The sequence below is a fragment of the Callorhinus ursinus genome, unplaced genomic scaffold (assembly GCF_003265705.2).
Source record: "Callorhinus ursinus isolate GAN/ISIS: 27379988/994484 unplaced genomic scaffold, GSC_fseal_2.0 scaffold41, whole genome shotgun sequence".
NCBI lineage: Eukaryota > Metazoa > Chordata > Mammalia > Carnivora > Otariidae > Callorhinus > Callorhinus ursinus.
The window spans coordinates 13412760-13440381 of record NW_027397103.1 but is presented as its reverse complement, the minus strand read 5'-3'; the positions used below and the strand labels follow the sequence as shown (position 1 = coordinate 13440381).

General features: G+C 56.9%; 1 protein-coding gene across 2 annotated transcripts; it reads left to right on the top strand.

Annotated features, from left to right (window-relative positions):
• On the top strand, nt 1-26291 carry DHX37 (DEAH-box helicase 37). 2 transcript variants are annotated; one of them, XM_025889708.2, is made up of 27 exons: nt 1-205; nt 1201-1370; nt 3555-3667; nt 4984-5281; nt 8197-8345; nt 9486-9578; nt 11439-11535; nt 12429-12542; nt 12745-12846; nt 13134-13248; nt 14511-14606; nt 15053-15135; nt 15878-16025; nt 16624-16700; nt 17099-17331; nt 18512-18623; nt 19733-19839; nt 19975-20163; nt 20944-21068; nt 21155-21271; nt 22521-22693; nt 23418-23532; nt 23680-23817; nt 24019-24113; nt 24208-24281; nt 25559-25656; nt 25793-26291. In XM_025889708.2, exons 1-27 carry the CDS (start codon nt 100-102, stop codon nt 25876-25878), a joined length of 3423 nt encoding a protein of 1140 aa, XP_025745493.1. In that variant the 5' UTR covers nt 1-99; the 3' UTR covers nt 25879-26291. The 2 variants fall into 2 exon arrangements, with proteins under 2 accessions (XP_025745493.1, XP_025745492.1); XM_025889707.2 differs by having other exon boundaries at nt 4981-5281.
• Nucleotides 26292-27622: the final 1331 nt, after the last annotated feature.

The following is a 27622-nucleotide window of genomic DNA, read 5'->3' as shown; positions in this document are numbered from 1 at the left end:
TTTCGAGGCCTGAGCCCGGGGTCTGAGAGCCCACGTGGGCTGGGCTTCGGGGTGCGCTGCCGACTCGGCCCCGCCGGAACCGGGGCAGTACTGGGCGTCATGGGGAAGCTGCGCCGGCGCTACAACGTCAAGGGGCGCCTGCAGGCGACCCCCGGCGCCTCGAAGGGCCCCCCGGAGCCGCCCCCCGTGCGGCTGGAACTAGAGGGTAAGGCGTCCGGGCCGGACACTGGGCCCGGGCTGGCCTGCGCCCTGCCTCCGCGACTCTGGGGCGGGGGGACCAGGAGGCACCTCCTCTCCTCAGATGATCCAAAGAGCAGGACACCGTGACGGTCTAGTTTTAGCGGTGATTTTGGGGCAATCCCAAGGCTTTCTCGCCTGTGGAGTCCGGCACTAGTTTTTTTAAGTTTTATTTAAGTTCTCTCCACGCCCAACGTGGGGCTCGAACTCTGAGATCAAGAGTCCCCCGCTCTTCCGACTGAGCCAGCCGGCCGCCCCCAGCCCTAGTTTAGTAGCACGGGGATTGTGGGCAAGACAGTAAAGTAACCCCATCTACATCTCTGGCTTCTATTATAATCTTCTTGCCAGCGACCCCTGAATATGTTTTTTAGCCCAGACATTTCTGCTCAGCTCCAGGCTGCTTGACACTTCTGCTCGGACTCCCCCTCGTTAGTAGGAGCGCCCACTGTGTGCCAGGGTTTGTTGTAGGAGACGGAACAGGGGTTTGCTTTGTTTTGTTTTTAATCTCTGCCCTGCTGAGCTTAGATGCTTGTGGGAGGAGACAGCCAGCCTCTCCTAACTTCGTGACACGAGGACGGACAAAGCCAGAGGCTAGTGGAGTCAGATGCTGCCCACAGGAAGCACTGTTTTGACCTCAGGCGTCCGCCGAAAGCGGGACCACATTCTGAGGGGAGCGCTGTTGCAGCATGTACCCTCCCTACTGGCGCCCCGCCCCCTCTCCCCTGACCACTAGGATGGAGGTGCCCTGGCTCACCGAGGAGTCTGACCCGTGGCGGGTGCTGGGCAGACAAGTTGAGAGAACAGTGACGGGCCTGCACCCCCATTCCTGTGTGGGCATTCAGGGGGTCTCACACATGGGGCAGGGGTGCCCATGAGAGGTGGCACGGAGCCACCCCAGAGAACATGGCATTAATGTGGACTCTGGTCCCTGGGCTGGGGGTTCAGGCAAGTGTGTCTTTTCAGATAAAGACACGTTGAAAGGAGTAGATGCAAGTAATGCACTCGTTTTGCCGGGAAAGAAGAAAAAGAAGCCTAAAGCCCCTCCCCTGTCAAAGAAGGAGAAGAAGCCTCTGACCAGGAAAGAGCGGAAAATGCTGCAGAAAATCTTAGAACAGAAGGAGAAAAAGAGCCAGGTAGGCCTGTTCTGATAGGGTGTGCACACAGCTCCCCACATTGGGGAGAGACGGGGTATGTGTCCCCCAACTTGATCTCTGCCGCATGACTGGCCGAACTTTCCGGAATGAGGGGCATGCTTTGGGTCTGCATAATCCCATATAGTAGTTACGAGTCACGTGTGGCTAGCATGGTTGAGGAATTGAATTTTTTATGTGATTTATTTTTAATTCGAATGGCTTCTTGTGGCTAGCACCCCCCATACCTGACTCAGCTCCAGAGCCTTCAGACCCTCCAGGCGCTCTGTCAGTCTGGATGAACCCAGGTTTGCTGAGGCCAGATGTTCGTTAACTGGAGAGTCAGCCCATCAGCATGCTCATCTCTTCTTTATTTGTCCTAATCCTCTTGTGTCCCTTATTTTTTAACTTTATTCTGGAGAATTTTAACCTTTCTCCCTTCATACTTTTTTAAGGAAGACATTTTATAATGAGAAATTCCAGCATCTACAGAAATGGAGAACCTAACGCACTGAGCTCACTTGTACCTGTCACCAGTGTCAGCAGCTGTCAACCCACGGTCCCCCGGTCGTCTCCACAGCTGGCCACTTTCCCACCTCCTGGGTCAAAGCCCGGGTAGCATAAATCTGTATTTGGGTCCCAGGCTTGCTGAAAGAGAGGACCACAAACTGGGTGGCTCACAACAACAGGGATGTATTCTGTTGTAGTTCTGGAGGCCAAGGGTCTGAAATCAAGGTGTCGGGCAGGGCCCTGCTCCCTGTGAAGGCTCTCGGGGAGCAGCCTTCCTACCATCCAGCTTGGGGTGGCCCCAGGCATTCTTGGCCTCTGGCCATGTCCCTCCAGTCTTGGCCCCTGTCTTCACATGGCTGTCCCCTCTCTGTGTGTTTTATAAGGACACTTGTCTTGGGATTTAGGACCCACCTGAATAATGCAGGATCTCACCTCGAGATCTTTGACTTAATTACATCTGAAGAGACCCTTTTTCCAAGGAAGATCACATTCTGGGACATGGCGTATCTTGGGGGGGCACTGTTCAACCCCGTATGCATAATATTTTATCCATATATATTTACAATTGTATCTCTAAAATAAGGACCATTTAGTACACCTAAATTTTTTAAAAATATCAAATATCCAGTAAAGGTCAAGTTTCCAGTTGTTTCATAAATGCTCCCCTACCCCACCTCTTTTGTTTTTCCCCCCTTGTCATTTATTTGCTGAAGTTAATCAGGTTGGTTGTCTGTAGAGTTTCCCACAGTCTGCATTTTTAAAACTTCATGTCTGTGGTAAAGTTAAACACATTCCTTTGCCCTTCCAAATTTCCTGGGAATGGTATTTGGCTCTGGGGCAGCGATGCGCAACCAGGACAGTTTTGCCCCAGAGGATCTCTGGTGGTGTCTGGAGACACCCAGTGGAGGCATGAGACACTGCCACACGGCCTACAGTGCACAGAACAGCAGAATGCTCTCTGGCCCAGAGTGCCTACAGCACAGATTGAGGAAGCCCCATCTGGAGACTTCATGGGATTCCCATTTGCCTTTCTGTCGAGGCCACCACCCAGGGTCCCCTGTTTGCAGCCCTGACACTCAGGCCCTAGAGCCCTTGGCACAGGGAGGCTCATTTTGCCGCAAGGGTGTCCTTTCAAAATCCTATGCTATATTTTTTTTCCACCGTTCTGTACATGGTTTTTCCTTTTATTGATTGCAAAATACATAGACATATAAAAGTACATAAACATAATTTCAAGAGTAGTAAAACTCCTGACCCGCTCACCATGGGAAGGAGGCCACCTGTCCCTGCCCCCACGTGCTCTTGAAGGCAGCGTGGGGACCCCTCGCCGGCACACCAGAGCCTCTCCTCCCTGTGAGACAGCTGGGGAGCGCCGCATCACACACACGGGCCCTCCTTTATTGGGTCTCCCTCTGATGGGCATCTGGATGGTGGATAATCCCTCCTGACACGCAGTGATGCAGAGATGGCTGGTTCATGCGGCGCCAGACTCTGTCTGGGGCTAGAAAGCCACCCCGGCTCTCGGGGAGGCGAGACTGCCACGCAGCACTTGTAACATGACCTTTGGGTTAAAAAGACTAGTTGTTAGGAAGGCCAAAACCTGATGTAGAGTCTCGCTTCCTTTCTGACGAGAGGGTCGTCCTGCCAGATGATTGACACACTCGTTTCCTTCCCCAGCGAGTAGAGATGCTGCAGAAATTGAGCCAAGTCCAGGTTTCGGAAGCTGAGCTGAGCCTGTTCTACACCACGTCCAAGCTGGGCATTGGGGACCGCATGTACCACAGCAGAGAGTGAGTGCGCCGGGCCATCCTGCCAGCGCCCTGGGGGCGAGCAGACATGTGCAGTGGCAGCGGGTGGAGGCCCCGACACTGCCAGAACCCTGGTGACACACAGGCTGCAGAGTTTCTCGGTCCAGCCACGGGGAGGTTCCTGTGACACAGAGTCCTGCAGGACAGGTTTCCAGCTCTGGCACACACGAGGAGGCTAGCATTTGCTTTTAAGGCGGTCAGGGGTTAGGTTTGGCCTATCAGTAAGTTTTGTCGGGTTAACATCCTGTCATGAAGGCATTCAGGTCTTCCGCCAGCGTGTTTGTCCAGGTTCCCGGGGCGGCCGTAACAAAACTCCGCAAACCCGGTGCCTTAAAACAAGGGAAATGTATTCTCTCGTGGTGTTGAAGGCCAGAACCCGGGCCGTCAGGGTTGGGCCCTTCTGGAAGCTGGAGAATTTCTTCCTTGCCTCTCTCCCAGCTTCTGGTGGTCTCCAGCAGTCCTGGGCGTCCCGTCCTTGCCAAGCTGACACTGAGGTTGGCTTGTCTCCCGGCACGTCTCCATGTCTTCCTCGGTCTTCTGTCTCTGTCTGTCTCTCTCTTCTCTCCTTGTGAGGACACCGGGCATTGGGTTTAGGGCCCACCCTGATCCAGGATGCCCTCATTTTACCTTACTTACATCTGCAAAGACCCTTTTTCCAAAAGGGTAATATTCTGAGTTTCTGGACATGAATTCTGGGGAGGCACTGTTCAACCCAGTACAACCACATTAAAATCCAGGTTCCCACCTGGTCTTGAGCTGCACTAGCTGGCCTTCCTGTAGGGCAGCCCACGCGCCTTAGACGGAGCCCACGCGCCCCTCCTACCCTAGACCCGCCCCACACACTGCTGTCTTACTTTTAACCTTCTCCCTTAAGCATTGTGCATTTATGGCTGCTGTGGGTGCAAACTAGGTCCCAAGTTCTCCTCCAGGTCCTGGGGGTAGAGGGGTGCACAAGAGTAAAATAATAAGTAAGCTTCCCTTAAGAAGCTTACGTTCTAATGGTGGGGAGATGGACAATAATCAAATGAATATGTCTATATCTAGTGCTGAGAGGCCCTAGGCAGAAAATAAAGCAGGGAAAGAGGGTGGAGGGAAATGGGAGTGTCTCCCTGTTGGGTGACATTTGGGTCAAGTGAGGGAGAATGTATGTGCAGAGAGCAGGAATAGCAAGTGCAAAGGCCCTGAGGTGGGAAAGGGTGTGGCCTTTGGACCCTGACTTCTGTGGGATAGATAGCAACACAGAGCTGCGTCAGGTCCATTGTAGGACTTTTGTGCCTGACTTTTGGCTGTCCCAGCAGGAAGTCTGACAGGATCGAAGCCCAGGGGCAGGAGAAGATCAGCAGCCTCAGCGGGGCCCACCGGAAGCACTATCACCAGGAAGAGGAGGAATCGGAGTCCTCGGTGGAGTCTGAACCCGATGAGGCCCCTGCCGCTGAGCTGGTGGCTACTGGTGCAGAGAATGGGAGCCCAGGGCCCAGTAGCCAACCCCGTGTGGCCGGGACTACCTCGGCACCTCCCGCAGCGGCCTCCACCCCGGCCAGGGCCCCAGCAAAGCCTGCCGTCTTCATTCCTGTGGACCGCACCCCTGAAATGCAGGTTTGCTGCTCTGGTGTCGGTGATCGGCGCTTAGGCTAGCACAGCGGGGGTCTGAGGATGTGGAAGGGGGGGCATGCCTGATTCGAGCAGGTCACATCACCTCCTGTACCCCAGCGGCCTCGCCTGGAATGGGAACAGCTGTTCCTACCTGGTAGGGTTGTCGTGGAGACGAGACGCAGGAGTATGTGCACATGTGTCTACAGCAGACCCGGCACAGGGCCAGGGCCGTTGAGGTGGGTGTCAGCTGCTTCTGTCGTCACCTGCTCACCATCACCCTCGGCCCCTGACCATGGGTCCTGGCCCAGGGGGCCACTCGGCCAGACAAGAGCCAACAGCTGTGGAGTCCGTTGACCTGAAGTGGACAGCTGGTTCCACCACTTTCTAGCCTATTCCTGGGCTTTCTTCATCTGCAGAACGCGGGGCACAGGGGGCCCCCACCTCCATGCCCAAGTGTGTGCTGTGGGCCAGGCCCCGGGAGTGCGACCATCTGTAGCCTCCGCTGTCAGCCCACCAGAGGATGCGGACATGGACCCCTCACTGTTGTGAACAGGGATGAGCCGCGTCGGAAAGGACTGGGGGCCGTGAAGGGGGAGAACAGGAGGGCCTGGGAAGCCATCTAGGGCAAGCACTAAGAGCCCAGCAGGAGCCAAGGAGAGGGTCTATCCCACACTTAGAACCACGGAGCTGAGTCCCTGAGGCAGGCGGCCTCCTGGGTCCAAGAGGGGCTGTTTCAGACCTCAGATTGTATTGTGGATATCCGTGGGACGTGACCAGCTCCTTTTTTTTTTTTTTTTTTTTTAATGGGGAAAAAAAAAACCAAAACGAAGATATCAGTGCGGTGTTCTACGTAAGAATAAGTACTATTTATTGAAACTGGTTTCAGTTCTAGGTAAATTTATGTGCTTACGTGTAGTTAGGGCAAGCTGACTGACTTTTTTTGAGAGAGTATTTATAAGCAGGGGTGGGAGAGAATCTTTAGATTTTATTTATTTATTTAGAGAGAGCACAAGTGGGGGGAGGAGCAGAGGGAGAATCCCACGCAGACTCCCCACCGAGTGCAGAGCCCCACGTGCAGGGCTCAATCCCAGGACCCTGAGATCATGACCGGAGCTGAAACCAAGAGTCAGACGCTTAACTGACTGAGCCCCCCAGGCTCCCCTAGATTTCCCTCTAGGTGAAATCAGAGCGCAGTGCCATCTGATGGCTGGTGGTGGTGTGGGATTTTGCCTCACACCATCATTCAGGGATCCGGGCTCCACCATCAAGTGTCCCTGCTGCCCGTCCCGGCTTTGTCCCCTCTCTCTGCTTGTTCCACATACATGTTCCCAAGCCATTTATTAGGTTTACCTGGTTTTATCAGGGACATGTCATTTTTTTCCCCTGCATTTTGCTTTTTTGTTAGTTTTATGTTTCTGAGATTGATTGATCCACGTTGATGCATGTAGCTGAAGTTCATTTGTTTGGGGGTTCCCCCCCCCCGCTGTGTAGTATTCCACTATGTGAATAGAGCACAGTTCAAGTATTCTTCTCTCGCAAGTGTTCCTTATACGTGCAACATTTTCCCTTGGGCAGTGTTTGCAAACTGAGAGTCACGGCTGTCACTGGTCATGAGATGACCAGCACTTTTTTTTTTGAAGCAAATAGAATAGAAATAGAGTAGAATTTTTTTTTTTTAATTAGCATGTGAGCATGCTTCACATAGTGAAGGTAAGCAGTGGTTCTTAAAACTTTTTCAGTATATGATACAGTTGACCTTGAACAAAACGGGTTTAGGGGCACTCCCCACGCAGGCAGAAACCCACATTCAACTTTGACTTCCCCAGATACATAACTGCAAATAGCCCCGTTGACCAGAAACCTTATCAGAAGCATGAAACGGTCGATTAATAGTGTTTTGTGCGTTACATGTATCGTATAATGTATTTTTACAATAAAGTAAGGTAGAGAAAAGATGGTATTAAGGAAGTCATAGGAAGAGAAAACACATCTATCGTTCTGGACTTTTTTTTTTTTTTTTTTAAAGTAAACTGTATGCCCCACGTGGGCTCGAACTCATGACCCTGAGATCAAGCATCGGATACTCTCCTGACAGCCAGCCAGGCGCCCCTAGTCCTGTACTTTATTTATAGGGAAAATACCTGTGCATAAGGAAGCAGACCCGCGCAGTTCAAACCCAATGCATGTGCGTGTCTGTGCACATGTACGTAGTGAGTCACCACAAAATGTGTTCTGTGTGTGGGTTGTAGGAAAAGGTTTGAAAGTCACTGCTCTGGGGGCCCCTGGGTGGCTCGGTAGGTTAAGCGTCTGACTCTTGATTTCGGCTCAGGTCATGGAATCAGGCTCCACACTCAGCAGGGAGTGTCCTTGTCCCTTTCGCTCTGTCCCCCCTCCTTAACGCAGGCGCTCGCTCACATGCTCTCTCTCTCTCTCAAATAAATTTTAAAGAAAGAAAGTCAGTGCCCTGGAACACGTGTCTAGGGGAGGAATTGCCAGGTCGCGCATCCTTGACTTGGATAAAATTAGCGCCAGGTTATTTACCGGAGTGATCGTATATCAATGACCCCACGCCGCTCCCTGCGACAGCCGAGACCGTTGTGTCTCAGGGGCCTCCTCTGCACCGGCCAAGCCGCCCCCACCAACGTCTGCTCGGACACTGAAGTCCCCCACCCATATCTCTGTGTCCTGTGGGCTGTGGCCCTCTGTCCCACTCCTCAGCGGTCAGGGGCTCACCTGTTCCCCTGTGGCAGGGCGTCATTGACTTGCTAGGAAGGCTCACAGCATCTGTGTGCCCACAGGCACCTTTCCAGAAACTGCGTCCCCCTTCGTGGTCCTGTTGATGCCGTCTGCCGTTCTGCAGGGGACTCCCCACCTGCCCCCCCACCTTCCCTGAGCACTGACTGCCTCTCTTTCACCAGGAAGAACGGCTGAAGCTCCCCATTCTCGCTGAAGAACAAGTGATCATGGAGGCGGTGGCCGAGCACCCCATCGTCATCGTGTGCGGGGAGACCGGCAGCGGGAAGACCACGCAGGTGCCACAGTTTCTCTACGAAGCAGGCTATAGCAGGTGGGGGCTGGCCACAGGGTCCTCCGTGGGTCCCTCGCGGGACAGTGGAGGTGCGATCCCCAAAAGTTATTCCAAACATGAGCCCCCATGGATCTAGTCCTGGCTCTGCCACTTATGTGCTGTGTGGCCTTGGGCAAGCTGCTTAACCTCTCTGGGCCTCCGTTTCCTCAGCCCTGAGATAAGGACAGCCATGGCACCTACTTCACAGGTTATGTAGATGGAATGAGGGAATTTGCGTAAGATGCTTAGATCAATCCCTGGCGTATGGGGCCGTGCATTCGCTAATGTCGCCTCCTATTGTCACTTTTGACCCGTGTGTGTCATGGGTCCCCAAGACCACCCAGCCTCATGGATTTGCTGGGAAGGTTCATGGCACCCAGCCTGTAGCTGTACGCATGAGAGTGATTTATTAGAGCAAAAGAGCACAGAACCTAGCCGGCAGAGGGGAGAGGCACGTGGGGTGAAGTCTGGGGGATCCAGGCACAGGCTTCCAGAATCCTCTCCCGGGAGAGTCACACAGAAGCAGCAAGTTGTGACAACACGTGTGAGGAGTTGTCACCAGGGAAGCCTAGTAGAGACGGAGTACCCGGGGTGTTTGTTTGGGGTCACCTCGGCACCCTCTGCCTGGTACCTCCCCGAGTCCCAGATGCCCAGAAGGAAAGCAGATGGTCCGGCATCAGCCACATCGTTTGTACAAACAGTCCAGGCACAGGACTGGGAGTCCTCGCGAAATTCAGATCCCACACGCCAGCCACCACCAACCCAGTACGCAGACCTTTCCCAGGAAAGCAGCCGTGGGCCTGCTGTACTGTTTTCGGCACGGCCTGGAATCCGGCCCCTGTCCTCTTGGCAGGTTCTGTGTCGGGACGAGCACGTGCTCCCCTGGCTAAGGGCCAGCTCCCCCCGGGCCCTGTTCTAGCAGCTGCTGCCTGGTTTCTGCTGGGCTGCAACCACCGAAGCGTCTATGTGCTGACCGGCGGGCTGGTCCCTTTTGCTGTTCAGCTTGTCTGGTGCCCGTCCCGTCACCCCTGGAGAGGGCCTCTCCACACCCCAAATCCTGACATGGACCCGCGTGTGACTTTGGGATGGACGGATGAGTGGGCCCGTGCACCACTGATGTGTTGTGCTCTCCTCCCCCAGTGACAACAGCATCATCGGCATCACCGAGCCCCGCCGAGTGGCTGCTGTGGCCATGTCCCAGCGAGTGGCCAAGGAGATGAATCTGTCACAGAGGTGAGGGCTCTGCCTCCCGGAGGAGGGGTCAGGGTGGTCCTCTGGCCTTGTTTGTGGGCCCTGTCCGTCCCAAGGGTGCTGGGTGGGAGTGTTGCTTCCGCATCTGAGTACATGGAGATCCTTGTGCAAGAAGGCTTCCCACACTCTGGACAGCAGGACCTTCCTGGGGAGGGGGCCACAGAGCAAGGACCAGGCAGCCAGGCCCTGGTTGTCACTTCATGCGCAGTGCGCTGAGAACCCTGACGGGTTCAGGGGCAGAACAGAGTGGCAGGCGGTCAGACACAGCCAGGCAGTGATGAGTGCTGGGCATGGGCGAATTATGTTAGGCGAAGTTCCTGAGTACAGACCCTCTGCTACAGTAAGCCTGTAGGACATGCTTCGTCAAGTACAGCACTTGCTTGGGAATGGCTCGGGGCCGTGTTTAGAATGCATGTGCCTGGGCCCCAGCCTAGACCACGGTATTCGGGTTCGAAGGGGTAGCTCGTCCAGTGTGGTCTAAAATTGAGAAAGCACAGAAGAACATAGAGCTCCCTTCATCTGCCTTGTTAGTGAATGTTTAGGGAGTAGTACCTGCTGTGTACCTGGCCCCACCCCGGACTGGCATGTGAGTGGGGAGGCTTGTTCTGGTTGCCGGGGGCCCGGGGGGGGGTGCCAAGGTGCCCCCAGCATATTTCCTGTGGATCCTTCTAGACTTGTAGGCACAGACAAGCAGCTGTGTGCATCTCTATTTCTTCCCGTCTGACTTTTACAGAAATGGTTCCTACTGCCCACGCTTTTCTGTGTCCTTCCTGTCGCATTCAGTGGTATATATTTGAAAATACCAATACATACAAAGCTGCCCTTTTTTCTCATCCTTTTTAACTTCTTATTGTGGACATTTTAAGCACGGACAGAAGTAGAAAGACTAGCGAATGAGCCCCTGCGGACCCTAAACCCAGTTTCTTTCTTTTTTTTTTTATTTTTTGAGAGAGAGAGAGAGAATGAGAGATAGAGAGCACGAGAGGGAAGAGGGTCAGAGGGAGAAGCAGACTCCCTGCCGAGCAGGGAGCCCGATGCGGGACTCGATCCCGGGACTCCAGGATCATGACCTGAGCCGAAGGCAGTCGCTTAACCAACTGAGCCACCCAGGCGCCCCCTCAACCCAGTTTCAATGATTGTCAAGTCATGGCCAAGGTTTCATCTGTGCCCCACTCACCCCCTGGGGTTTAGAAGCCAGTGCTGGCTGCGGAGAGTTCATCCTCAAGGTTCCACTGTGTGGGGCTGCAAGGTCAAGACTGTTTGGTTTTTTTAATTAATTAATTAATTTATTTATTTATTTATTTTATATGTATGTGTGTGTGTATATATATATATATATGTAATAAGAAATAGAGAGGGAACACAAGCAGGGGGAGTGGGAGAGGGAGAAGCAGGCTTCCCGCGGAGCAGGGAGCCCGATGCGGGGCTCGATCCCAGGACCCTGGGATCATGACCTGAGCCAAAGGCAGCTTAACGACTGAGCCACCCAGGCGCCCCAAGACTGTTTTATTTTTGGAGATAAGGACTCTTGAAAGCACTTGTAATACCCTTACCCTAACTAAAACTGGAGGAACTCTGGAGCGTTCTCATGTCCGCGCTCTTCTAAAAGGTTTCCAGAGTTGGTTGATTGAATTGCGCTCCAGCCAAGGTCCGTGTCTGGTTGGTGTATCCTTCAGAGGGCTGTGACAGCCCCCTCCACATCACGTTGGCGCGGGCCGGGTGGCGTCCGTGCCTTGCTGAGGGGAGCTGCTGGGCCAGGCCTCTGCTGTCTACCTTGGTGTGGCCACGAGGCTGCAGCTGGTCGGGGCCTTGCTCGCCCTGAGCCGGAGCCTGTCTCTTCAGGGTCGTCTCCTACCAGATCCGATATGAAGGAAACGTGACCGAAGAGACCAGAATCAAGTTCATGACGGATGGCGTGTTGCTCAAGGAAATCCAGAAGGTTGGTCGCTCATCTTATCTCACAAAGCAAGGCCAATGAGCATGGGGTGGGGAGCGCGCATGTCACTGTGCGAGGGTGAGCAGTTGGCATGCTGACCGCCGGCAAAGCACCACACGGCATGGTGCCACTGTGTGACCATGGGTAAGTTACTTAACCTCTCTGAGCCTCAGCTTCTTGATCTGCAAGCCTGTACTTTTCTCATATAATTTTCTCGAAGCAGAAACTTCATGACGCGTGGAAGCACCTTAGCATAACACCTAGAAGGTGCTCCTTACGCGCAAACTCCTGTTACTGTGATTTGGTTCACTGACTTTGTGCCTCGGCCACATGCATACTGCTCCTTGCTGGCTGTGTGACGTCCACCTGGGTTGGGACCTCTGGGCAGGGCAGAGGTGATGCCTGTCTCTGCCAGGACACAGGGGTCACCCAGGAAGGTGGCTGTGAATGTGGCTCCGGTGTGGCTGAATACGGCTGCTTTGTGTCTGGTGTACGCTGTCTGATTGCCCTCGGTCCCGCCTGCCACCTCTCCGTTTGTTTCCTACCTGCCCTCCCTACCCGACAGGTGTCTGGGTTTGGCAGCTTGGCTCTTAATGCATGGTAGCTGCCCTTCCTCCAGCAATTCCTTTGCCGGGTTCCGGGCCCCAGGCCATGCACCTTGTAGTGACTGTCATGGAAACCTCACCGTGACCCCGTGAGGTGGGTCCTGTTGCCCCATCTTACAGAGGGAGAAATGGGCACAGGGAGGCGAAGTAGCTTGCCTGAGTTCACGGACCAGGTGCTCCAGGATCCATGCGAGCTGTGACGGGCTCCTTGAGGGGGAGCTGTGGGGTGTGAGTGACCCTGGAGCAGCTGGGGCCTGGGCTGGCAGGCCTCACCGCGCTGCCTCTCCCCAGGACTTCCTGCTGCAGAGATACAGGGTGGTGCTCATCGACGAAGCCCACGAGAGGAGCGTGTACACAGACATCCTCATCGGCCTTCTGTCCCGCATCGTGTCTCTCCGGGCAAAGGTAGGGCAAGGGGGGGAGCCAGGGAACCCCCCCGAGAGCCAAGGGCGAGACTCCTGCGCCTTGTCGGGAGCATGGGCTCCCTGGGCCCAGCACCAGGGCTGTGGCTCTCCGTATGAACAGCCACTGTGGGACTCCACCCTATTGAAATCTAGCCTTGTGAGCTGCTACCCTTCCCTCCGTCACCGAGTCTGTCATCCCCCAGAGGCACGTGCCGCTGAAGCTGCTCATCATGTCGGCCACGCTGCGGGTGGAGGACTTCACACACAACCAGCGGCTCTTCCCCCAGCCGCCCCCGGTCATCAAGGTAGTGCCCGGGCCAGAGCCTCGGGCTGGCGGGGGCAAGCGGGGCCTGTCGGCATTCACAGTCAGACGCCCGGTCAGAGGAGGCTGAGCGCTTGGTGGGGGGAGGGGGGGGGCGGGCCTCTCTGCCGGTGGAGGCCCCACTCTGGGGAGTGAGTGCTGGGAGGCGTTAGGGAACTGCTCGTGCTGAGCTAGAAGCTCCGAGGTTGGACAGGCCAGGGAAGGGGGAGGCACCAGGCCGCGGCGGAGGCTCAGCGTGCAGCCCCGGTGCCTCCTTGGGGTGTGTCCCAGGTGGAGTCCAGGCAGTTCCCGGTGACGGTGCACTTCAACAAGCGGACCCCGCTAGAAGACTACAGCAGCGAGTGCTTCCGGAAGGTCTGCAAGATCCACCGAATGCTGCCAGCAGGTGAGGCCTTAGGGACCAGAAAGGCCGGACCTGCCCTCAAACCCCGAGTGCGCAGGCTCGGGGTTCCGGGCCTCCCGGTCACTGCTCTTTTCCCGTGGGGCACCCTTCCCCTGGTGGTGGGCCATCCATAACATAAGCTTTACATCCTAACTGTACGTAAGTGTGCAATCCAGTGGCATCGGGCGTTCACAACACAGGCAGGCCCCGTTTGCTGTGCTTGGCTTTATTGGCTTCCACAGACACTGCGTTTTTTTTCCACAAACTGAAGGTTTGTGGGCAACCTTTAGTCAAGCAGGTGTGTCCGTCCTGTTTTTCCAACAGCGCTAGCTCACTTCCTGTGTCAAACATCCTGGTAATTCTCGCAGTATTTCAGACTTCTTCATTATCACGTTTGTTACAGCAATCTGGTCCGTGATTATGGCTCACCGAAAGCTCAGGTGATGGTTAGCAGTTTTTAGTAATAAGGTATTTTTAGTTAAGGAGTAGGAGTTGGTTTTTAGAGACGATGCTATTACACACTTAATGGGTTACAGTGTGGCGTCCACATACCTTTCATAGGCCCCGGGAAAGCAGACATATTGGCCGTATTAGGGTGGGCTGGAAGCAGACGCGCAGTGTCCCCGAGGTGTGCGTGTGCTGTGCAGCTGTCCCCTCCATCCCTCTGCGGAGCGTTTTCGTCACCACTGGCAGAAGCTCCGTCCGCACTAAATGCAAACTCTCCACCCCCTCCCCTGGCCCCCACCGTTCGATTTTCTGCCTCTCTGCCTTTACCCATCCTGGACGTTATATACAGACGGACTTAGGCGATAGGGGCTTCCGTGCCTGGCTTCTGTCACAGAGCATCTTGTCTTTGAGGTTCATCCGTGTCGTGGTGGGTGTCTGCGCGTCACTCCTGTGTATGGCGGGACCGCGTTCTGCTGTGCGGATGGGCCACATCCTGTCTAGCCATTCACCAGTTCGCGGACACTGGGTGGCTTCCCCCTCCTGGCTGTTGTGAACAGAGCCACCATGAGCACCCGCGTGTGGGTTTTGGGTTGCGTCCCTCTTTCCTGGTTTTCTGGGCTTATGCCGAGGAGTCAAGCAGCCAGGTCATGCAGGAGCTCTGTCCAGCTCCCCGTCACACGTCCCCCGTCTGGGAGGCCACTGTCCGCTGCTCGTCTGTGTCTCTCAGGGCTGCTGTGACCAGCTCTCCCTCACGCCCAGCTCTTGGCAGCCTGCTCCGGGAATGCACGGATAGCAGAGGAGTCTCGTTCTTTCCACAGGCGGCATCCTGGTGTTCCTGACGGGGCAGGCAGAGGTGCACGCGCTGTGCCGCAGGCTGAGGAGAGCCTTCCCACACCCCAGACGCAGGCCGCCAGGTAATCAGCAGCGCTTGGCCCTGGTAGCCGGCAGGTGGTCAGCCTCAGCTTCACAGCCTCCCTGTGTGAGCGCCGGCACCTTTGCCTGCCCTACCAGTCCCTGAGGAATGGCCAGCAGTGGGCACCTGGGTGGCTCAGTCGGTGAAGCATCTGCTTACAGCTCGGGTCATGATCCCGGAGTCCTGGGATCGAGTCCCGCGGCAGGCTCCCAGCTCAGCAGGGGGTCTGCTCCCTCTGCCCCTGCAGCTCCCTCTGCCCGAGCGAGCACATGGGTGCGTGCGCGCTCTCTTTCTCTGTCTCACTCTCAAATAAATAATTAAAATCTTTAAAAACAAAGAAAGAAATGGCCAGTAGTGCAGCGACCTTACCCTTGACGGCGAAGAACAGTCCTTGTAGCCTGGGTCTGGCCTCAAGGTGTCTTCCTCCTCAATCTGTTCCTCTTGCAGAAAAAGAAGATCAAGAAGATTCAGTAGAGGAAATGCGGAAGTTTAAGAAGTCAAGGACAAGGGCAAAGAACGCCCAGGCGGCAGTATGTAGAGGCTCGTGTGGTAGGGCCAGCTTGGGCCTCTGAAGCTGCCTTGTTTCTATGGCAGCTGACAGCCCCATGTAGCTGTGTAGAGGCAAATTTAATTAAAATGAAATAAGATTAAAATTCAGTTCCACAGTCGCATCAGACATGTTTCAGGGGCTCAGTAGCCACCTGGGGCTGCTGGTGACCATATTGGGCAGCCGTGGAAGGGAGTTCTGTTGGATGGTTCGGCTCCAGAGGCTGCAGGGTGGGCTGTGATTTCAAATATTTGAGCTTCCCTGTGCGGTGGGCCAGGAGGAAGCTTCTGGAAGGCTGGCCCTGAGCAAGGCCTGTGAGGATCTCTGGGAGGGCAAACAGAACAAGGGCACGGGGTCCCTGGTGTTGGCTGTAGAACTGGGGAGGGGGGTGCTCTCCCCTGGTGTCCCCACGTTGTCGTCGTGGATCCATGGGTAACAGCGTCCTCATTTGGAGCTCACTAACCCCCCTGCTGCGTTTAGGACCCACCAGGCGGCGCCCTAAGTGCCTTCCGAGTGTTGCCCCGGTGCTCACGGCAGGCCTGCGGCCGTGTGAGATGAGTCCTGTGGTTCTCTCCAGTGTTAGGGCGAGGACGGTTGCCAGAGCTTCCCGAGGCCTCGTGGCTCATGGGTGGGGGGATGGGGCCTCGTGCTTGAACGTGCTTGTCTTTCTGGCCTGTGACCTGCGTCTCCTGCAGTCTGCGGTTCCGACGTTTTGTTTGCCGTAGACGTTGCCCCAGATCAGTTTGGACAACTACTCGGTGTTGCCAGCAGGCGAAGGCGACCAGGACAGGGAGGCAGAGATGGACGAGGAGGAGGAGGCAGCCCTGGGCTCCGACCTTGATCTGGACTTGGGGGATGACGGAGCAGACGGAGGTGTGGCCTGGGCAGAGCCCCTGCTCACGCTCCTTTGGTCATTCACTCGGCAGGTGTCTGTTGAGCGCCTGCTGTATACCAGGCCCCGTTGTTAGGCCCAGACGTCTTTGTCTCGAGCCTCAAGAGAGCTGGGCTTGCTGCTGCTTTGTGCCTACTGTTTGCTGAGCTCCTTTAACTGCCTGGCAAAGTAGACCCTCAGATATTTGTAGTGTTGATTGTAATGGGGGTGCTCAGCTTTGCTGGGTAAACGCAGGCCTCAGGGCTGGCTGGGAGGGCTGCCCAGTTCCTGGGCCCCCTGTTCGGAGATGGGTCCGGGGCTGCATGGGGTCTCCCGAGGGCGTCCAGCAGGCGGTAGGGCTCGTGGCCAGACTTCCAAGAAGGAGACTATATAGTGAGGCGGGCATTTCCCACCTGGATCAGGATCATGGAGCCTCTCAGACGGTGACCCAGACTGTGCTCACCCACTGTGCTGGTCTGGAAGGTAGAGGCCCCTGGCAGCAGGCAGAACAGGTCGGGGGGGAGGCGGCGCTGGGCAGCCTGAGGTGGGCGCCTGCCGTGGGCGTTTGGGAGTGGCAGCAGGCCTATGCTTTCCCTGCAGGTGAGCAGCCAGACGCCTCGCTCCCCCTCCACGTGCTCCCACTCTACTCTTTGCTCGCCCCAGAGAAGCAAGCTCAGGTAACAGCGTGGGGCCTCGGGTGGATGCTGGGTGGATGCTTGGCTGGGGGCACCATCCTGCCTCTTGGGGGCACCTCCTTAGGGCATCGAGAGAAGGGCAGGGAAGGCCCTGGGTTGTCCTTGTCATCAGATCAGCACCCCCAGTTTTAAGAGGGTGTTGGGATCTCTCTGGAGAGCAGGAGCGCTCCCCGGCATTTGTGCGGAGGCGTATTGTGACCTGAGGCGGGGAGAGGGCCTGTCGCCCTCGCCACCTCTGGGGTCCCACCCATCCTGGCCTGACTCCTCTCTGATCAAGAGAAATTTCTTGGCTCCCCCTCTGACCCCCACCCGCATGTGTCGCACAAATTTTTTCCTGATTCTGGTGGTTTTTGGCTGCCTCCCCTCCCCCACAATCCCAGGTCTTCCAACCTCCCCCCGAGGGGACGCGGCTTTGTGTTGTGGCCACCAACGTGGCCGAGACGTCCCTCACCATCCCGGGCATCAAGTACGTGGTGGACTGTGGGAAGGTCAAGAAGCGGCACTATGACCGTGTCACCGGCGTGTCATCCTTCCGTGTCTCCTGGGTGTCCCAGGCCTCAGCCGACCAGCGGGCGGGCCGAGCGGGCCGGACAGAGCCGGGCCACTGCTACAGGTGGGCTTCCTTGGGCCTGTCCAGTGATTGGCGGGGGGTTGGCGGGGCGTCACTGTGCAGCAGCAGCCACCACCAGGGACAAGGAAAGGGGGTCCCCTCCCCAGTCCGCGGTGAGTGCTGTCCCACTGGAGACAGTCCTTGGGGGCTCTGCAGGGCCTCGGTGGTGCTCAGACGCTTGTGTCCTTTCTTTAATCTGACCCCGAAGTAGACACTTATTTTTAGTGGTTTTCTTTTCATTTTATTTTGCGACAGCTTCGTGGCGGTGAAATTAACCTACCAGAAATGTCGCCATTTTGAAGCACGCAGTTCTGGGGGGTGTAGTGTCCTCGGGGTGTGCAGCCTCGCCAGCCCGCACCCAGCGTTCGCATCACCCTGAAAGAGGCCCACACCCCCCTCCTGTCCCCACTCTGGGCATGTGTCCCCATCTCCCCAGGTCCGTCCCTGGGGAAGGGTTGCTGGGTCCCGTGACCGCTCTGCCACCCTGTGTCCCGCAGTGGCTACACCGTGTGCCACTCCCACCAGCGCACGAAGGTTTTCCCTGGTTGCCGCACGTTCTCACTGACACCTGTTACTTCTCCGTTTTGATGCACTGCGGTCCTGGTCTGCGTCTCCCCGATGGCTGGTGACCCTGTGCGTCTTTTCCTGTGCTTGTTGGCCACTAGTCTGTGTTCTTTGGAGAAATGTTTTTTTCAGATCTCTTCTTTTTTAACAGGGTTATTTGTGTTTTATTGTTGAGCTGAACAGGTTCTTTTCCTAATCCGGATATTAGATCCGCATCAGAGGTGCCACTGGCGAGTGTTTTTTCCCAGTTCTGTGTCCTGTTGCTAATTTTCGATAGCTTTATTGCTGGTTTTGTTGCTGTTGTTTTAAGTGATAAAGAAGAAAATTGAGAAATCGTGCACAAAAACCCAGTGAGAACTGATAGTGGTTGCTGTTTGCCGGGGACTGCGCACGAGGCGCTGCTCTCCATCCCCCACGTGGCGGCTGAAATACCCTCCCCGCCCTGGGGGTGCACCTGCTGCTGAGCCCCAGCCGCGGGAGAGGAACACGAGGTAGGGGCAGCATACGTGCCGGCCTCCTCAGTGGCCGAGTAGAGATCCAGTGCCAGGTGGCTTGCTGAGTTCCCCTCTTATTTATTTCTGCAATAATTCTGTTATCGTTGGTGCCTCTCGTGGCCCAGGCTGTATTCATCGGCGGTTTTTGGTGACTTTGAGCAGTTTCCTCCTCCTGAAATCACCCGGAGACCTGTTGAAGACTTGATCCTTCAGATGAAAGCACTCAACATTGAAAAGGTCAGCAGCAGCCCCAGCCCTGCCCGCACCCCACTGAGCTCCCAGTGTATGTACTGTGTCTACATGCCCCCCACCCACGCCCCGGCACAGGCCGCCTCCCAAGACGCAGGGAACCCCGGAGCTGAGCCCAGCGGTGCCTGCCCAGCCGCCTGGTGCTCTCCCGCGGGACACTGCGTCACCACATGCCTCCAGGGTCTCCTGGAGACCCTGCTTCCCCAGGGCCACACCCCTCCAGCACCCAGAGGGCCTGCCCACAGCACAGAGGGCTGTCGTCGTCCTGGGGCGCACAGAATGTTCTGTTGACACAATCCTCTGCCTGACGAAGCAGCATCCTCACATTGCCCCATCCAGGGGTCCCCGCTTCTCTGCTGCTCCCCGGGGGGGTGGTGCAGGCAGAGCGAGACGAGACCCTGGGCCCATTACTTGTCATTCCTGTTCCTTCCTCCCCAGCCCCAAAGTCTCTATGGCTCCGTCTGTTTTGGACATTTCATATAAACGGAATCATTCCTGTAAACGTCTTCAGGGGTCACCCCCAATGCGGCATGTGTCGGTACTTCAGTCCTTTCCGGCCGAGTCAGGCCCCATCATGGGCCCGGGCCGGGCCACCTTCTGTGCAGCCGTTCATCTGTCAGTGGGTGCCTGGGTTGCCTGCACCTCCGGCCGTTAGGGACAGAGCGGCTGTGAACACGGGTGTATGCGGATTTACTAGATGAGTTTCTCAGGTGCCACCGTCCCTGAGCCCGGTCCCTCTGCCCCTCACCATGTCCTCGTGCGGGCATGTTTGCCCCTGTTTGTCTCTGTGCTCACTCCCTTCCGGCTGAGGCATAGCCCTTGTTGTGTGCTTTCTTGGTCTCTGTGGCCAAGAATAGCCGTGGCCCACATTAGGTGCTCAGTGTGTGCTTTTGAGTACGCGGATCGTGTGTATAAAGGAAGGAAGGGGACATTTGGGGTTCCCCTGGCTCACAGACGTGGAGAGTGCCTGGGGCTGTGAGTGGTCTCAGGACAGGTGCAGGAGCACCGTCCTCCTGCCAGGCCTGCCGCGCCGCCCCTTGCGGTCACTGCTTCCTTCTCTGTGTTCATGCTGCCCCGCCCCGTCTCCCCCTGCCCAGGTCATCAACTTCCCCTTTCCAACCCCTCCCTCCGTGGAGGCCCTCATTGCCGCCGAGGAGCTGTTGGTCGCACTGGGTGCCCTGGAGGCACCCCAGAAAACAAAGAGGTAGGTGGGGGGGCAGGGGGAGCCAAGAGCCCGGCTCCCAGCCCGTTCTCGGCCCTCTCCCTCCTGAGCTGCCCTGAACACCAGGGCCGCTTAGCTGCGACACCCCTCCCCTCACCACACACCTCTATCCTCCAGCATGAAGCAGCCGCAGAGGTCCCGGCTGAGCTGCCCCATCACTGCGCTGGGCAGGACCATGGCCACGTTCCCCGTGGCGCCCCGCTACGCCAAGATGCTGGCACTGAGCAGGCAACACGGCTGCCTGCCCTACACCATCACAATTGTGGCTGCCATGACGGTCCGCGAGCTGTTCGAGGAGCTGGACAGGTGAGCACTGGGGGCCCCGCTCAGGCCGGCGGGGGCTGCCCCGCACTGGGCAGCCGGAGGTGCAGGCAACCCAGGCACCCACTGACCGGGAGCCCGGCCTCCGGGGGGCGTAACTGGCACATTGGGTGGCCTCGTGCTAGTGCTCATCCTCCCTGAGCCCAGCAGCGACGTGATCCCTGCAGAGCTCTGTCTTCATTTCTGGAGCCCAGGCTCTGGCCCATAGCACCTGGGTTCAGGTCTCCCTCTGCCACGCCAGGCTCTGTGGCTTCAGGGCGGCGACTTCACCTCTGTGCGCCTCATCTTTCCCATCTGGAAAATGGGGGTGAGACGTTAATCATAGTGGAGTTGTTGTCAGGGTTACAGTAGTGAACACAAGCCAAGGGCTCCAAACCATGCCTGACGCATACCTTAACCCCGGTGCCAGCCCTTTACGGGTTGGGGAACCGTGATTCACTTACCCAGGCCGCCGTCGGGGGCCGTAACGGCGGCATTCAGGGTTTTTTGTTGTCACAAAAGCGGTGCAGCCACGTGTGATGATTATTCGGTTGTTGGATTCTTTCTTTGTTAATCAGTCTCTAGACGTGGAATGGTTGGCTTAGGAGACACACATATTTTTAATCTCCTGGGCTGCAGGTAGTGCATTTTGAGCCCAAGACCTTAACCGTGTTAGTCAGTGGCTCCCCCAGACATTTTCTCTGCCCCGAGGGCGGCCAGGCCAGTAGCCCGGGTGGTGTGTGTGCGTGTGTGTGTCTGTGTGTGTGTGTGTCTGTGTGTTTGCAGACCTGCGGCCAGCAACGAGGAGCTCACCAAGCTGAAGGACAAGCGGGCCCGGGTGGCCCAGATGAAGAGGATCTGGGCGGGGCAAGGCGCCTCTCTCAAACTCGGAGACATCATGGTGCTGCTGGGTGCGTGCCCCCTGCGGCGTGGAGGGGTGGCGGAGGTCAGGCAGGGCTGGGGTGGGGCAGCAGGCGAGTGCACCCCTCCTCCACAGGTGCTGTGGGAGCCTGTGAGTACTCTGGCTGCTCACCCCAGTTCTGCGAGGCCAACGGGCTTCGGTACAAGGCCATGCTGGAGATCCGGCGCCTGCGGGGCCAGCTGACCACTGCAGGTACTGTCCCCCACGCCAGCCTGTGGGGACTCCCCGGGTCCCCCCATCTCGGGCAACGCCTGCCAGAGAACCTGACTATTTTAATGATTAAAGTTGTTTTGAGCAGCATTAATGACATACCACTAATCCCCATTATCCACGGCTTCCACATTTACAAATTCATCTACTTACTGGGACTTATTTGTAACCCCAAAATTGGTCCTGACCACTTCTTGGACATGCGTGCCAAGGGAGTGGTGAGGTGCACCCTCTCTCCCCTGAGCTGTTCCTCGGTCTCTTTTCCTTACTAACATCCCTCTTCGTCACCCTGTGTCCCCAGGGCGGGCCTGGACCTGCTGCTCACCGCATCTTCCCAGGAGCCCCTGGGCCCCCCATAGTCTCATCCGGGGTTCCCCCCTTGCACCAAGTGGAGGCCCCCTTTTGGGAGTCAGGGGGCAGATGACAGTGCGGTCCCCCGTTTTCCGAGCCGGTGGAGACCAGACCTCAGGGAAGCTCGGTGTGGGCGGCAGGGCCTCCGGCGGGCATCGAAGTCGGCTGGCCTTCTGCGTTCTGTCCTTGGGCCTGCTTCCTTTCTCTTTCTTTCCTTTTCTCTCTTTCTTTACGTTAAACAACATATGTTTTGCCAAGGGTTTTGCGGAAAAGACAGGGCGTTTACGTAACACATCTCGGAACATCTTCCTTCTAAGTCCGGAGCGGCTTGTTCTTCTCCCTGCCGCGATCCCCTCTGAGCTGCAGGGCCCAAAGCCCCATCTCCGTTCTCCCCTTCCAGGGTGTCCCCACAGCTTCAGGCCCTCCGCCGCCGCCCCCCTGCAGAAGGGTGAGGCCTCACCTGATCTCATGCCTGGCTCAGCAGTGCCTGCAGAAGCTCCAGAGGAGACGGTCTTGCCTTGCTGGGCACACTTGGGGATGACCCGCTCATCGGGTCCCTTCTGGGCACACATGCTCCTGTGCTCAGGCCAAGGGGGAGGTCACATGCGGGCCCAACAGGTTCTCCCTTAGCAGCTCCCTCTGCTGCCCGCTAAGGAATTGGGTTTTTTCCTAAGGGAGAGAAGGACGTGGATTTGGGGCAGGCAGCTAGCTGTGCCCTCCTGAGGGCCTTGCCTCCCCTGGCAGCCTCCTCCTGGAGAGGAGCCAAAGCGAGCCGGCAACCGCGTCTGGAGCTGCACGTTGAGTGGTGTGAGGCCTTCCAGAAGGTCAGGGCAGAGGCAGCCCCGGGCTCCGCCGTCCTCACACCTGCCTCTCCCTGCAGTCAATACTGTGTGCCCTGAGGCCGGGCTCTTCGTGGACCCCAAGATGCAGCCGCCATCTGAAAGCCAGGTGACCTACCTGCGGCAGATCGTGGTAGCCGGCCTGGGCGACCACCTGGCCCGTAGGGTCCAGAGTGAGGACCTGCTGGATGACAAGTGGAAGAATGCCTACAAGGTTGGCCCCGGGCGCTGCGCCAGGCTCCCTGCCACCCCGCCCTCCCCATCTGTCTGGAGTCCTGCCAGCCTGGGCCCTCAGCCCCCCTGGTGAGGGGCTGCTCGGGGCCCCCTCCTCCTCACACATGAGTCCCTGCAGCCTCTGGGAAAGTCCCCACCAAGGATCAGGGTGGGGTGTGAGGTGGGGTCACATCTTCCTTTGGGCCTTAGCTTTGCCCCCAACTTTGTTTTTGGAACCGCTTATTTGAGAGGGAAATCATATATGCTACAATTCCCCATTTTAAGGTGTGCAGTTCAGTGGTTTTCCGTCTCCACAGAGCTGTGTGGCCACACCCGCAGTCAGCTTCAGAGCATCTTCATCCTCCCCCAAAAGACGACAGTGCCCATTAGCAGTGGCTCCCCGTTTTCTGCTCACTCCCCAACCCATGAATCTGCTTTCTGCCTCTATGGATTTGTCTGTTCTGGATGTTTCACGTTAGCAGTTTGTGTGTGGCTTCTCTCACATGGCACCGCGTCGTTCAGGGTCATCCCTGGCCGCCTGGGTCAGCACGGTGGCTGCAGGGCTCAGTGCTGCTCGGCTTCCAGATCCGCCCCACGTGCGTGTCCACGTCCAGACCACACGCTCTCCCGCCTCCGGGCTGAGTGCCTAATGGAATTTGCGTGGGCTCATCTCACTGGTGTTTGCACCTCTCCTAGACTCATACTCACTCTCCCTCTCTCTGCAGACCCCTCTCCTTGATGACCCCGTCTTCATCCACCCCAGTTCCGTCCTTTTCAAAGAGCTCCCTGAGTTTGTGGTCTACCAGGAAATTGTAGAGACCACCAAGATGTACATGAAAGGTAGCCAAGCTGGTGGCCGGCCCCTCACCTGACCCATTGCGGCTCCGTGAGCTGTGTCACCGGGACCCTGTTGGGGGAGAACCTGGGCACCCCTCCCGTGCAGCGATGTCCACGGCAACCCCCGGCCCTTCCCTTCCTGGTTCCCAGGCGTTTCGGCCGTGGAGGTCCAGTGGATCCCGGTCCTGCTGCCTTCTTACTGCCAGTTCGACAAGCCCTTGGAGGAGCCGCCGCCCGCCTACTGCCCGGAGAAGGGGCGGGTAATCTGTCACCGGGCCAGCGTGTTCTGTGAGTCGGGGTGACTTCCTGCCAGCCCTGGGCGCCAGCAGACACATGGTCGCACGCCAGGGGCCCTGAAAATGCAGGTCACAGGCCGTGTCACCTCAGGCCTTCTGCCTCTTTGCTGGGTGGGACCCGGGGCTCAGGGTCAGGACTAGGGACCTGTGGGGACCCAGCCCAGACCCTCGCTCATGGGCTCTTGCCCTCCAGATCGTGTCGGCTGGCCGCTCCCTGCAGTGCAGGTGGATTTTCCAGAGGGCATTGACTGTTACAAGCACTTCGCCCGGGTTCTGCTGGAAGGGCAGGTAGGCAGCCCAGCAGCTCCCTCGGCCCCTTGCCTGGTACTGTGGGCAGAAGGTGAGCCAGGATCCCTCACCCCGTCCTGTTGTCTCTCCTCAGGTCTTCCACAAGCTGGCCTCCTACCGGGGCTGTTTGCTGTCCAGCCCTAGCACAATGCTGAAGACGTGGGCCAGGTAGAGGCTTCCCCAGGAGCAAGGGTGGCAGATGGTGGGGAAGGGGGCCGTATGAGTGCCCCAGGGCGGCCATAACAAATTACCACCACCGAGCGGCTTAGAACACCAGAAATTTATTTCTCACAGCCCTGGAGGCCAGAAGTTGGAAGTCAGGGTGTCAGCAGGGCTGTGCTCCCTCTGCATGCTCTAGGGGAGGATCCTTCCTGCCTCTTCCGGCTCCTGGTGCATCCGGGCATTCCTTGGCTTGTGACCACGTCCTTCCAATGTCTGCCTCTGTGTTCAGGAGGCTGTGTTTCCCTGTCTCTGGGTTTTCTCTTCTTATAAGGACACCAGTCACTGGACGTGGGGCTCACCTCAATCCAGTATGAGCTTCTGAGTAATCACATCTGCAAAGATCCTCTTTCCAAATAAGGTCACATTCTGAGGTTTTGGGGAGATCCTGGTCAGCCCATTTTGAGCTCCAGGCTTCAGCAGGAGGCATCCTGTGCCAGAAGCCCTGGGGGCCGCCTGCCGGCTCAGCACAGACCCCCCCCATCCCAATAACCTTCTCCCTATCCCTGCCCCTCCCTTTTGCTTTCTTTCTACCCATGGCCCAGCTCCAAGAAGACACTTCCCCCTTCCTAAGGCAGCATCCTAGATAGTGCAGGGGGCTTGACCAGAGGAGGCAGGCAGGCGTGCACATGCACCAGCGTTCCCTGGGACTCGGGGTGGGGGCATGGGGCCAGGTGCCCCCTGCCAATCAAGTCATTCACCCAGCAGGCAGTCTGGAGCACCCGCTCTGTGCCAGGCATGTCCCCGTGCTAGGACGCAAGCACAGCCCCGTCCCTGTGGAAGCTTAACACCAGAGAGAGTGTAACTAGGACAGATGGCATGTGGGGCCTGAGCTACAAAGGGACAGAGCAGGACATCCAGTGGAGTAAGTTTGGTCAGGGGAGTCTGACCAAGCAGATGGGGAGGGGGTAAGGCTGTGAGCAGAAACGCGGAGGAAGGTTCTAGGTGGGATGAGCAGCATGTACAGTAGCAGCCTGGGTGGGAGTACTCAAGGACCATAAAGAAAGCCAGGGTGGCAGATCAGAGGCAGCAAAGATTCAAGTGTGAAGAGGAGATGAGGTTGGAGGGGTGATAGAGTCTAGATCCTTCTCTTTGGCCAACACCCCCAGCATGACAGAGGCAGACCATTCACCGTCCTAGGTGAGGCTGGCCCTGGCAGCGGTACCTGCCCCTTCCCACAGCTTCTGGACACAGTGATGCCCTACAACCTGCGTCCCCACCCACAGGCTGCAGCCCAGGACAGAGAGTCTCCTGAGAGCCCTTGTTGCTGAGCAAGCCAACTGCCGAGAGGCCTTGCTCGCTACTTGGAAGGAAAACCCCAAATGTGAGTGTGGCCAAGGGGTTGCGAGTGGACGGGATGGGACCCACTGAGGCATTGGAGGGTTGGTGGGAGGATCGGCCCTGTAGCGGACAGCCGGGTCCAGAGCCACTCTGACTGTCGTCCCTCCTGCCCCCTGCAGACCTGCTGGCTGAGTACTGCCAGTGGCTTCCACAGGCCATGCACGCCGACGTCGAGAAAGCCTGGCCCCCCACCTCTGACCGCTGACCTGAGGCCTAGCTGCAAGGCCGGGGGCTGGTCTGGGGAACCATGGAGGCTGGCAGTGGCCGCTTTCCAGCCTGGTCCCCCTGGTCTGTGTACTGCTCCCAGGAGGTCGGTCAGGCCCCTGGAAACCCTCACTCATCTTGGATTCAAGACATCTGGACACAGCTTGCTGCTGCCCTGGGCAGTCTGACCCCGGGGAGCTTTTTTATAACTATTTATTATGTGGCAGAGAATGGTTTTACCTCACATGCCGCTCTGGGGACGACATTAGTCCCTCGCGGAGCAGCAGGGCTGGAGAACGAAGCGGCGGCGAGCAGGAGGGTGCCCATGGGCCCTTCCCCTGCATCCCCTCCCCAGCGAGGGTGGTGCTCCCTTGCCATGCATGTCGCTCTAATAAATCTCAGCTGTCAGAACAACGGTGTGCGAGTCTAGTGGATCTCTTGAGTGGGCATGGTCTGGGGGACTCCGCCCCCCCCCACACACACACACACAGGCACATACGGAAACTGGCCTGGGTGGGTGCTCACCCAGCTGTCCACCTTGCCTGTAGGGCTTGATGCCGTCTCCTTCACCCAGGTGTTTGTCCTAAATCAGTTTGTTCTGATATTAATAGTATCAATGCATAAAGTCCATTAATGCAAATACGTAAATAAAACAACAGGGGTACATGTTTAACATTCCAAAATTACTCACTTTCTCCACAGACTGGCCACTAACCCCAGTGTACCCCCAAACCAGAAGGTCTCCCCTACTCTCCCCACACTCAAGCCATCTTCAAGTTTTGTGGGCCCTACCCCAGAATATGTCCAGAGCCCCCTCGTGCTCCCCAGCTCCACGCCCAGGATCTCAGATTCCCACCCCTTGCCCAGCAGACCTCCAGCAGCTTCTGCCTGGCCATGGTGGTGACTTCCTGGCTGGTCTCCCAGCGTCCACCTGCCGGCCTATGGTGTATTCTCCACATGGCAGCCAGAGGGAACCGTGTAACACATATATCTGATCATGTCCTTTCACATCAGGCCTTCTGGAATCTTTGATGATAAAATTCAAGCCCCTCATACTCTCATTCACCAAACTCCGGACACAGAGCTTGCTTTCTGTCCCTTCAACACAGAGCGCCCCTCCCCCTCCCCTCCCCCTCCCAGCCTCAGGCCTTAGCACCTGGCATTTCCTCTGCTTCTGCAGACAGACCTCCCTGGCAGCTCTGCACTGCAAGCGCCCACACCCTACCCCTTCGGTCTCCAGCCCATCAGTGTTACTGTGTTGGCAAAACCTACCACTACTCTCTGAATGCAAGTCTCTGGAAGTCAAACTTTGCTTGTCTTATCCGAGAATACCAGGGTACTTAATTAGCACTGTACCTGGGCACACAGTTGGTGCTCAACCAGCATTCGGCGCTTAGGACTCACTGAATACACAGCCAGTTAGTTGCACAATCCTCCTTAGAAATCACTGCCTTAATTCCAGTTAAGAAATGGGCAGAGGATCCAAGTAGACACTTTTCCAAAGACATCCAGATGACTAACAGACACATGACAATTTGCTCAACATCACTGCTCATTGGGGAAACACAAAACCACAATGAGATAATCACCTCACATCTGTCAGAATGGCTAAAATTAACAGAAGAAACAACAGGTGTTGGGGGTGGGAGGGATGGGGTGGCTGGGTGATAGACATTGGGGAGGGAATGTGCTACGGTGAGCGCTGTGAATTGTGCAAGACTGTTGAATCACAGATCTGTACTTCT

Bases quoted from the DNA above. Each gene is read 5' to 3' on its own strand.
- DHX37 (XM_025889707.2), top strand. From the start codon at position 100: ATGGGGAAGCTGCGCCGGCGCTACAACGTCAAGGGGCGCCTGCAGGCG. The intron at 12,847-13,133 runs GTAGTGCCCGGG...GGTGTGTCCCAG, and splicing joins AGCCGCCCCCGGTCATCAAG to GTGGAGTCCAGGCAGTTCCC. The intron at 20,164-20,943 runs GTGAGCACTGGG...GTGTGTTTGCAG, and splicing joins CTGTTCGAGGAGCTGGACAG to ACCTGCGGCCAGCAACGAGG.